At 32.7% G+C, this 12,999-nt stretch overlaps 1 protein-coding gene across 1 annotated transcript in view; it reads right to left on the reverse strand.

Moving 5' to 3' along the window:
- Positions 1-12,999, reverse strand: part of LOC127879470 (gliomedin-like) — a 97,638-nt gene that overhangs the window by 9,080 nt on the left and 75,559 nt on the right. Inside the window, exons 4-5 of the mRNA XM_052426318.1 lie at positions 9,742-9,855; positions 8,971-9,051 (exon numbers count right to left, since the gene is read on the reverse strand). Coding sequence (XP_052282278.1) covers positions 8,971-9,051; positions 9,742-9,855 — 195 coding nt within the window. The remainder of the gene's footprint in view (positions 1-8,970; positions 9,052-9,741; positions 9,856-12,999) is intronic.

Consider the following 12,999-nt stretch of genomic DNA (forward strand, 5'->3'; position numbering starts at 1 on the left):
CTGCAAATACAAAGACAACCAATGACGAAAAGTTAAAAAAAAATATTTATTTTTTTTTTTTCATTTTTTTTTTATTCAATATAATACATACAATGTATACATGAATATATACAACATAGTGATTGTACAAAGCAATAAAGTTCAGACATGTTATACAAGATATGCTAATATGTATTTATTTTTTAAAGAGAAAAGAAAAAAATAATAGAAGAATTGTTATGGAAAATGATGAGTTGTATAAAGTCGGAAGAAAGCATACTGGACTTGTGTGTTTCGTTGTATATTCAAAATGATCTTATAAGATTGAAAAAAAAAACCTACAAAAATATTTTAGAAAGATAACTTACATTAGAGTGAAATGTATATAAGTGGACAAGCATCATGAGAATTTAATCCGATTCCATTTTTGTTCAAAGTTTTGTAATGTGTCATTACTGAGGGCTATTTCTTTCTCAATCTGGACTTTAAGTTTAAAACTATGGATAAAACAATTAAAATTTGGTACTTGTTTTTTGAACTTCATGTTAAAGATGAACAATTTCATCATTATAAGAATAAAATTCACAATATTATTACAATCTTTTGATTTCAATGAGTAAATTCCGAAACTTACATTTAAGAAAGATAATTTAACGTTTAGTTGCTGTTGTTCAAGAAAAGATGTTAAATGATTCCAAATAGGCTGGATGTGTTTGCACTCCCAAAACAGGTGTTCTATAGTTTCGATGTTTTCACTGCAGAAGTCACACAGATTTGAGTTAGATAATTTGCATTTACAGAGGTATTTATTTGTAGCAATAATTCTATGTATGTATTTATATTGAAAATTTCTCAGAGTGCTTTCAATAGTTGCTTTATATGGCATGGTAAATATGTGTTTCCAATTAAGTTCATGTACTCCGAAAAGGACTTGCCATTTATTTTGGGTTTTTGAGTTTTCTGTAGGGTTTTTAATTTGTAGTGTGTAAAATATTTTATTTGTTTTGTTTTTTCTTCCAAGTATATTTTCTACGAATGTTGTTTGAGTACATGGTGTATGATTTGTATTGATTTCAGATTTAATATGTATGGGTATGCTTTTGATTAATGTGTAGTACTTCAGAAAATTATTTGAAGGTATTCCGTATATGTAGCATATATCATTAAAAGAGTAGAAATCCTTAATTCTGTAGTCATATAATTGGTCGACATATTTAATGCTTCGTTCAAACCAATCTTTATAGAAAAACGTCTTATTGTTTGAAGTTATGTCTTTATTGTTCCATAGAATAGTGTTACTGCTTGTTTGGGTTTCTAGGTTATGCGTGACATCACACCATGCTGATAGAACATCAGACAGAAATATGTTTTCGTTTGCAATTTCATGTAAGATAGATTTGCTGATGTTACATTAAAAGAGTAAGGAGTCACCATATTTTTTGAGGATTTTCTGGTAGAATAATTTCCATTTACTTGTATTGGCATTGTCTAGGTATCTTTTAACCCAGCTGCATTTGATTGCATTCAAGAATGAGTCGATGTTCATTAATTGGATACCTCCATTTTCTACAGATTGAATTAACTGAGTTCGTTTTATTTTATCAGGCTTACCGTCCCATATGAAATTAAATATTGCTGATTTTATATCGTTAATAATATCATTTGGTGGATTTGGGAGGACTGTTAATACATAAATTAATTTAGGAAGTGCAAACGTTTTCAATACTGTGTTTTTTCCGATAAGTGTAAGTTTACGGTGATGCCATGATTTAAAGCAGTTTTTAAAATTCTGTAATTTAGGTAGTATGTTTTTAAGAACTGTATCTTTTTCATTATTTGTGAAAGTAATTCCTAACGTTGTGTCTTCATCGGATGTCCAATTAAATTTCATTTCTTTTTTATATAGGACATTACTTTGTTTTAATTTACCTGCTCGTAGCACAGTACATTTACTTTTGTTTAGTTTCAGACCCGATGTCATTCCGTAAAGGGTTAGCGATTCTATTAGGTTATGGAAAGAATCGTTATTGTCGTTTAAAAAATAAGTTGCATCGTCAGCAAATAGGGATTGTTTGATTTCTTCGTCAGGTTCTAGTGATATGCCTTTTATGTGTTTATTTGATTGGATGTGATGTGATAGATACTCGATGCAGATAATAAATAGCGATGATGAGAGTGGACATCCTTGTCGAACCCCTTGTTCGATGTTAAAACTGTTTGAAAAGAAGCCATTGTTAATGATTAAACTGTTAATATCGGTATAGAATAGTTTGACCCATTGAATGAGACTTTCACCAAAGTTCATATTTTCTAAGCAAGAGAACATAAATGAATGATCAAGCGAATCGAATGCCTTTTCGAAGTCTGCAAAGAATATTAGACCAGGATTATTTGAATTGTTGAAATAGTTTATGCATTCTTGGATAAGACGAACGTTTTCACCAATGTAACGTCCCTTTATGAAACCAGATTGAGATCTTGAAATGATTGCTGGTAATACTTTTTTCATTCTGTTTGCTATACTTTTAGTTGCAATTTTATAATCATTGTTTAGTAAACTAATCGGGCGCCAGTTTGATAAGGATTCTAAGTTTTTTCCAGGTTTTGGAATAAGTGATATAATACCTTGTTTTTGTAGCGTAGTTAAGTTTTCGTTGTTAAATGAATAGTTTAGTGAATTAATTAGATGTGTTTTTATATCATTCCAGAATATTTTATAAAATTCGATTGTGATGCCATCAGATCCTGGGCTTTTGTTATTTTGCATATCTTTTAGGGCTAATCCACATTCATATTCATTAAGCAATCCGTCGCACAGTTGTTTTTCCACTTCGTTTAAAGCATGATGTGTATTTTTAAAAAGGGTGTTATTTTCAACATGTTTTCGTTTATAGAGGGTTTCGAAAAATAAACGTTGTTCTTCTAGTATTTGAGTCATGTTTGTTATATCTTTGCCATTGACTACTAATTTGTGTATAGTTTTGTGTTCACTTCTACGTTTTTCAATGTTTGCGAAGTATTTTGTATTTTTTTCATTGTGTTCAACATGCTGTGCACGCGCTCTTAGTATTATTCCATTGAGACGTGTATGATAGATTCCATCTAATATTTGTTTTTTAAATGTTATTTCATTTTCAATGTCGGTGGTATCATTTGTGTTTGTTTGATGCAATTGTTTTTCAAGTGTTTCAATGGTTTTGATGGTTTCAGTTTCAAGTTTGTGTGTTTCTTTTTGTTTAAATGATGTGTTTCTAATTGTTGTGTTACGTATATTTCCTTTAATTACTTCCCATAAGGTGTTTGGGTTTGCATCTTTATTATTTTGAACTGTATTTAATATTTCCTGTTTTATTTGTGTTTGATATTGTGTATCCAATAAGATGCTGTTGTTAATTTTAAAGTATCCTGGGCCTCTTTCAGGTTGTATATTATGCAGTTTAAGTTCAACTAGAGAGTGATCAGTCATAAATCCTGGTTTTATGTTACATGTGTCAATAATGTTGCAACGAGATTCAGATATTAAAAAATAGTCTAGTCTACAAAATATTGTTGGTTTTGTGTTTGAGTGCCAGGTGAATTTGCTTTCGTTTGGGTGTACTGTACGCCAGATATCTATCATATTGTAGTTTTCAATTATGTTATTTAAAATATTTCTATTTTTAGGATGAGTATAAAGGTTTCCATTCTTTTTATCTAATACTGGGTTCAGGACAGTATTGAAATCACCACCGATTATAATATTTTTATCTTGGTTATAAATTATAATGGATTGTAATGTTTCGTAAAATGTGGAGTCATCTATGTTAGGACCGTAAACGTTGATTAATGTTAGTTGTGTTTCATGTATTTTTATATCTATACTTGCTAGTCTGCCAATTATTATTTCGTTAAGGTTATCAACTGTGATCCCTATGTTACTTTTTATTAGAAAGGCAATGCCTTGTTTATTAGTATGTTGTCCACTGAGATAGATTTCTCCGTCCCATTCATCTTTTAAGGTTTGTGCTAAAGTATGTGTCAAGTGACTTTCCTGTATTAGGCATATACTATTTTTTTTTTCGTCTAACCATTTGAAGATTTTTATGCGTTTATCTTTATTGTTTAGCCCTTTTACATTTAAAGTACATAATTTAATCATTTAAAATGATGAAGGGTGTTGTAAATGATAATGTGTGTGTGCTTGTCCTGTTGATCTTTATTTTTTTTTAAGTCCAGTTGCTTTCTATTATAAGAGATAAGATATCCATACATACAAACAACGAAAAAAAGAAAACACAAATTATGGAAACAAAAAGATGAATATTCCATAGAAATGAAGAAATAAAAAAAATAATCACAAGAGTAAGAGAAAAATAATAAACGACTATATTCACTAAAGTGAACATTTTAGGGTATCCTTTCGACATCTAAAATGAACTGAATAAAAATAAAAATAGCATATACAAGTCAGTAAATATAATCATAAATCACTATTTCAAGAAAATATTTAATGCAAACAACTGAAAGAAACAAAATACTTAATTATTTCCTTTTAGTCATATGTGGAGTTTTAATAATTGAATTAATCATAGTGTATTTATTATGTTCGTGTGTGTATGCATGTGTTCATAATTTTATTTCATTCATAAAAAGTTCCCGTACATTGTGGCAACCTAGTGCACGCTAAATTGCCGCTACGGTTTACCAAGCAAAACTATAATATAATTTTAAACTGTTTAGTATGTATTAAGAGACGCCACTCTATGGCAGTCTAAAACACGAAAATCGAAAGTTTAGACAGCCGTAATGGCCTTTTTTTTAATGAAGTGTCTATGTATGTAACAATAATATTTTCAGTGGATGTGTGTATGTATTTAACAAAAATAGCAGTGTATAGCGTGTATGTGTCTGCGCGCGTGTGTGTGCTCTTAATTGTGTATGACTGTGTTTATTATAGCATGAAACGACCAATAGCATATTGTCAGCTCATGAAAAACTTATATATCTAATAGCATTGCATTACACAGTATACTATTAAATTTGACGTGACTACTGTAGACCTACATAAAACATAATCTTCAAACGCAAAAAAAATGTGTTCTTTCAAAGTAATAATACGTACAAGGCGTAACAACAACAATGTGTGCACATATACAGTACTCATGTATACAATCGCAGCAATTAAAGTAAGAACACGTACAAGGTGTAACAGCAACAATGTGTACATATATTCAGTACACATGTATACAATCACGGCAGTTAAAGTAAGAACACGTACAAGGCGTAACAACAACTATGTGTGCATATATACAGTTCTCATGTATTCATAAAGCCTGAGTAGTGCATTCGCTTAAGATACAATAAAGGTATTTATTAGTAACAATTAAATACCAATTAAATACATTTGTTCATGTAACGATTGTTCGAACTTTATGTAGTACACATATAATTTATTTAATATTTAATTTATTTATAATTTATAATATATTTATTATTTAATTTATAATGTTTTCGTTATTTATATGTTAACATGGTTTGTACTGACAATTGTACCATACGCATGTGTTCATAATTTTATTTCATTTATAAAAAGAAAATCCAGTACATTGTGGCAACCTAGTACACCCAATAATAATAAATGGTAATATAAAAAAAACACAAAAAACTTCAATACAAATATATTGTATTTTCTAAAAAGTCGCACAATAAAGAAGAGTATAAAAATACAGAAATTGTTTGCACAACTTAAATATGACTATTTCAACAACAGAAAAGCAAAACATAACAGCTGTCAAAGTGTTTTCATAAGCAGACGTACAATGCATTCACCCAACGGATCAATACAAATAACCCATTATATTATCAACCGTTAGCAATCAACCTCACATAAAAAAAATGCATATTCCCTGCCTACCACTTGTTTTAACCGTTAGCTGTGAACGGGTTATTACTCTAGATATTAGAACGAGTATATAATTTGTGGTTGATGTACCGTGCGTTTAAAAACTGTCAGTACAGCTTTAAATAGTACTTGTACTTTTTTTAGCGTAGCTTGTGTATACGTTTACTTTTTATTAAAGTTGAGGTATCTAAAAAAAATCAAAAACATTGTTTTGACATCTATCCCACAATAATTGTGACACGTTGTAATGGCATTAATAAGTAAATAATCCAATATGTTTTTACAAACATGTATGTTATTTAATTTATCGTTTATTGGGTGTTATATTAATTAACTACTGATATAGGAAAACATTAATGTTTTTTATGTATGAGCTGTTTACATACAGTTTTTAAATGCCTGCATACCAAAATAGTTAAAACAAGAGCTGCGTTTGTGAACCACAACGCCCCCTATTGTGCCGCTTGGATTGTGTATTTTTTTTTGTTTCAAACATATTTAACCAGGATATATGTGTTATGCATTTCATACTTAATAGGAACAGAACTCTTTCTTGCTTACTTGGAACTGCATACACGTGAGACAAAAAGAAGCAGTATCGTGGCAAATGGTATTAAATGCTGTATTTTAAATATCTTAAATTTGATATCATTACATATAAAAAAATACAATTTTACACGGGAATTTGCATGATAAATCTATATACATGTAATATAATACATATTAAATAGAAAGGTACTTATTTTTTCCGCCTCATGTTTTAACAGTGAGAGGGGAAACAAAAAGGCAGCGAATCCTGCATATTTTCCAGTAAATTAACACCTAAATCAATACTCAATACATACAGGGTTGTGATAAGTATTTATAAAAAAAATAATTCCAATATGTACATATTTACAAGTATATTTTTGTGTTTTGACCATGTTTACTTTATATATCAGGATAGAGAAAAAAAGGTAGATTGTAAACAACGCTTTATTTGTTTATTACAGAAACAGAATTGCGTTTATCATAAATTTTATTATACTGAATTACTTGATGATGATTAACTGACACGCCTGATTACAAGGGGAGTAACTGCGTTGATAAGTAGTGCACGGCAAAACTAGGACGTAGCTACAACATATGTGCAATTGATAAAAGATGGAAGAAAATATATTATAATTATTTCACAAAAAGACGACCGCAATATGTATAGTAGAACAGCTTAAAAACTACACTTGATTTTCGTTCAATATTAACGTAAAATCTGTTCGAGAAAAAGAGTGCAAAAAGAGTAATTTTCATAAATTCAGTGTAATTATACATTCATTAGATATCAATATATAATACAAATCGGTTTAACTGTCAATTTTTTCTTCTTATTAACCGTCTAGAGTTCGCCTGGGAGGAGGTATTGAGTGATTCGGAGTAAGACTTTCGTGGCCAAGGTTTTGATAACCAGTTTTTGTAATCCGCGAAAGCTATTTGTGTGGCGTGTTAATTTCCTTTGAAAAGCGCGTAGATTTTCCCCTCAAAGGACCAGCATTTTTCGACGTTGACACTATCTTTAAGTCGCACTGATGCCAGGATTTCAGCGTTAAGTTTTGTAAGGTCTTCGTTGACGAAGATGCCGGTGCCTCTGAATTGCTTAGCTTTTCGTAAGATGTCGACTTTCGTTTGTCGTCTCACAATTTTTATAATAATAGGCCTGTTTTCGGTTGGTTTAAATTTTCCTAATCAGTGGGCGATGTCTATGTCACTCGGTGTTATCGGTATACCTAGGTGCTCGTTTACGAGCGATACTATTTTCTGTGTTACGGTGCTTGATGACTGCCGCTCTTGATCGTCTAGAACGTCAGTCATTCTGATGTTGTTTCGTCTACTATATTGTTCCGTATTGTTTTCGAATTCATTATGAATGGCGGAAGTGCTTTTTTCAGTGTGTAACATTTCATTTTTGCTTTTAAGTTCCTCAATTTGTTTGTTCTTTTCTAAGACGTCATTTTGTAATTTTTCAATGTCACGTTTTTGCTCAAAAACGCTTCCGTCTAGGATTTCGAGTCTTCGTAGAACGGTCCCAAGAAGTTTCTCCTTTATTTGCTCGACAGTTTCCTTAACAATTTCTCTAATGAAGGAAGAATCTTCTTTTGTAAGAACTTTGGACAGTTTATTATTTATTTCCTCTAATTTTTTTTCGATACATTGCTCAGATGTCATATTAGTTTCGTTTGATGCACTTTTAACAAAGGTTGACATTGTTTTTTGTTTCTTGGAATCCGGTTTCGATTTTTTCTGTTTGTTTCTATTTAGGGGAGTGTTTTGTGCAGCATTATCTTCATTTTCAAACACCGTACTGTCCAGTATACTTGCTTCTGCATTTGTCGTTTCGCTTGCAGTAGATGAGTGTTGCCGTTTTTTCATTTTGTTTATAGAGCTGCTACGGAGCGATTGTTATAAGCCGATAAAACACGTATTAACGGTTAATATGTCTCTTTAATAAATCGCTATAGCGAGTCCTTCAAGCGTGACGATTCGATCCGATATGTCAAGCGTGACGAGTGACCAATAATGGTGACTGCTTTGTAATACACCTGTCAAACACCTGTTACGCTATTCCCCGCCCATAACTCTGATTGTGGAAAAATCTGTAAATGTCATTAAAATGTCAAAACCTGTGCGATTGATACATACGATGTAGAGTCCTATATATCCAACACATATGCACTTTCTACACTTTTCACACTTATAGCATTTTGACACTTCTGTAATACACTTGTAAAAACATCTGTAACGCTATTCCCCGCCCATTTTTCTTACTGTGGAAAAACTGTAAATGCCATTAAATGTCTAAAACTGAAGATTGATACATACGACGTAGTCCAATATATCCAACACATATGCACTTTTCACATTTTTCACACTTTTTGCATACGACCACTGACTGTATATGCTATTCTAATTTAAATAAGAATTACATTTTTTGCTTTACCACTTGTTAAAAAAAATAATGTTATGTTACATGTTTAAAAAAATAATGTTATGTTACATGCACAAAAACTTTCAGTACAGCCATGTATTCATTTATTATTTAAATAAAAATTAAACATAAGCTAAGATCGTACATGTACCTGGCGGCCCGCTCGGACCATCTGCTCCTGGCTCCCCGATGCGACCAGTCAACCCCACGTCTCCCTTCTCACCCTTACGACCTTGAACAAACATATACACATCGCTCTATGAAAAGGGATATAAATGCATGTGCATCATCACATAACAATCGAGTCTCGTTGTTCATTGTGGGAGAACTTGACCGAATGCATGTGCGTAAAGTGATATCTCAGATTAGCCTGTGCAGTCCGCACAGGCTTATCAGGGACGACAATTAACAACTGAACTGGATTTTCGTAAAGAAGAGTCTTTCTATGAACGAAAAAGACAATTCAAGAGGACAGTGTCGTCCCACATAAGCCTGTGTGGAATGCACTGGCTTATCTGGGACAAAACTTTACGCACATGCAATCTCCGATGCGACCAGTCATCCCCATGCCACACTTCTCGCCCTTTTGATATTGAAGAAACACAAACACACCCACAATAAAGCTGAAGCATTAAAGCAAAGATGTAAATACCGCATTATGATAAATAAACATTAACTTACTATTTAGATGCATAAACACGCGGGTTGATAATAGGTAAAACAACGAAACTTTACTTAAGTTAAACAAACTTCAGTTACATTTATAAATAATAAACTTAGTGCGGTTTCTGCAAAGTTTCTGTTATTAGATTTGTAAGTCGCTGCGTGTGCTATTCAAATCCCAACGCTATGAATAATGTTTTATCGCGTCAACATTAATTGCCATGTTCCGTAATTAAAGCAAAGTGTATGTCCAACTCACCGTCAGTTCCGGGTACCCCTGGTGGCCCCATGTGTCCGGGATGACCGGGCTGGCCAGGCTCTCCTTTCTCCCCGGGAATCCCTGGAGGACCGGGTGGGCCGGAACCCGGGGCACCTGAGAAACAAGTAGCCTGTATACTAGAATGTATGTTAACGCAATACCTCCCGTTGCCCAAGACCCAGTCCATCTAGTCTAGAACCAGTCTTACTACATTTTTTCAGTGACCTCTAAACATACAAGATAGTTCCAACGTTCTTCATTATCAGCAAAAAAGCAATATATATTTACTACAAGCAACTATTATTTGATTGGTGTATTAGAAGCTCTATATACTTTAAAAATGGTTAACTAAAATAGTATATAAACAAATCCGTTCTTTGCTTAAGCTAAGTTGTTTCGACGCATTAGTCTGGTTTTCGCGTTACTAACAATCTTAAACTAGGATTTAACGAGGTAAATACGGTCAACATTGTCTCAAGGGCCTCTGTACCATGTCTGAAGACTCAAACGTGTCACATATACATTCTCCGTTCGTAATACTTAGATGCTTTTTTAGATGGTCGCTTTAGCGACCGTCTAAAGTGCTTAGTGTAAACTTCAGGTCGGTACGGCCTAGGTACGCGGAGCCCAATTCCCGCTTACTACGCGTATCCGCGCAAGAAAGAGTTGTATAATTTATGCAAGAGGTTTGAGTTCTCCAATTATGTTTATTCACAAATGGAAACATTATATTAATATCGTGTTAAATGCAATAGTTTCGAATAGTGTTTTATAGAAAAGAATAAAAAACAATGATCGTATTGTACGTGTCGCGGAGGAGATTGTTTATGAATGATTAAAATAGTCCACTTTCTGCTGCGTCTGCGTGACGTAGTATTTTCGCTCATCTCATTCATAAATCTGAGACTGGCGATAAACAAAGGGGAGTCCGGGTGAAAATATCGCACTAGTATAAGGTTACGCTTGTTTATATTCACAGGTCTCAATTAATAATACGTTGACCACGAGTTCAACAATTATTACAGGGATACGATAGACAACATAAAAAATTGTTTCATTATCGCTGAAACTGAATCTTAAAAACCATTTAAATATAACAAGAATATTCTCTAAAAAATGTAGTCTTGCTGTATTGAAATAAGGTTTGGAATTTTGGTTTCTAAATAACTTAATTCAAAACAAAAGTTAGCATTGTCAAACCACACATCAGTGTGTGTAGATAAAAAATATACTACGGGAGAGCACTTAATATGTGTCCTCATATGCCTTGTTATGAGTATCTTTCTTCACTATCGAAATATATCGTATGTTTATATTTGATTTAAACGCAGTTTTCTTTCGACACATTTAAATCACACGTCAATAGCGCCGTCATGCGAAAATGGGTTTTATGCGTTTCGGCAAGCGTTTGTTAAACCCAACATGTGATTTTGCGCAGTTAGGCCATAGGCGATGCTGTTCGCTTTAAAATCACTTAATATGTTATGTTTCTCCTTACCAGAAGGAGAGATAGCTGAGTGGGCTATTTATATGATGGGCGCATATGGAATAAGACCCATTTTCGCATGACGAGGGTCATTAAAAATCTCATTGCGAATTGAAAATGCAACATTTAGGAAGAATGCCTTTTGATTCAAAATTGAATTCAAAATAGCAAACTTGTTAATAATGGCAGCCTATCAACACATTCAGGAATGATTTCCAGACGTGCTGACCAAGTACGGCAAACATTGTGGTATTATAATTAAACGATTTTCTCTTATCGTGACACTATACTATTTCGCTAATGATTGTTTTCTCATCTTGGAGGCGAAAGTGAAATTATGCGAGATGGATTGTAACGCGTAATTGTAACAGGGCCACAATTTGTGTCGTTTTAGTATACAGAGAGTAGTCCGGAATTCCTTACACTGAACAGTGCTACATCCTTTGAATTGAGCACATACGCAGTGATGTAGCAAAAATTCAGAGGTTGTATCTCGAATCAGCTTATTAAATATTCGAAAATATTCATGCGTGTCTGTTGGCGTTATGTAAAAGTCACTAAGATGAAAACTGAGTAAAATAGCGACGCCTAAACGCGCATTAGTGCTCTATACCTATGTTTATGTCAGCGTTGTTGACACCGTGTGAACTGCTCGGGTAACAAGTAAAGCATAAACAGCAATGTCTATATACTGTTATTCCTCCATAAACAAGATACGAAGATTATTGTATATTTTGAATTTGTATATGGTGTCAAAAATCCAAAGTTTTGTACACGGAACTTTCATTATGAATTTATATTCTTGGTGAGATAGTCATTTGATATTAGAAAAAATATTCCTTTAATATGATGGTGACTGCAAATTTGCTTTATATTAAGTTCTCATTACCATTTTCATCATACTTTCTATGCTTTCAGAACTCCCAAAAAGCATGTTGTTTTTATTTTGTCTTATTTATATCTATGAAATAAAAAGGATGATAAAAAGTGCACACAAAACTCGACCCGTGCGCTATGACACACACTTTTTAAAGTTGAATGGCGTGTGTACATTTCAAACTTGCGATTGATTTTGAAAAATGAATTGCGTGTTAAATTATGCAATAGCGAACATCTTCAGTGCCTTCAGCACTTTGATTGAATTACATGTCCTACGCGTAATGTATAAAGGAAGTTCCTAGAACAAAAACAATTTTCTTCATGGCTCTATTACATAAAATAACTAAAATTATTTTTAAAACAGCACTGTTAACAACGTAACCTATGGTTGCATTAATTTGAGATCTTTATAAATTATCGGAACGTATGAATACTCTCATATAAATGATAACATGTTAAATGAACAATAGCTGTTCTTATTTATTCATATTCCACCAGCATCTCTTTGTTGGTAATTGTAAAGAATATTGTTTGCCTAAATGGATGTAGCAATCTGTTTGAAATTACTTAACTGATCTATCGGATATTACATTTGCATATTCATGACATTTATTTCCGTAACATGAATCTAATTGAAATACGAGATAGGATCTCATTAACACAACAATACTGCGCCCTAATTATATGCAGTTGTATAGAGCACTTAATTGGTTACAATTCCGGGCAAATTTAACCCATTTATGCCTAGCGTCTTGAAAAAAAGGCATTTGCAAACAGCGTAGACCCAGATGAGACGCCGCATGATGCGGCGTCTCATCTGGGTCTGCGCTGTTTGCTTCGATGAATTTCTGTAAGAAATATTCTAAATATAGAAATAAATATACTAGACATCT

The sequence above is a fragment of the Dreissena polymorpha genome, chromosome 4 (assembly GCF_020536995.1).
Source record: "Dreissena polymorpha isolate Duluth1 chromosome 4, UMN_Dpol_1.0, whole genome shotgun sequence".
Taxonomy (NCBI): domain Eukaryota; kingdom Metazoa; phylum Mollusca; class Bivalvia; order Myida; family Dreissenidae; genus Dreissena; species Dreissena polymorpha.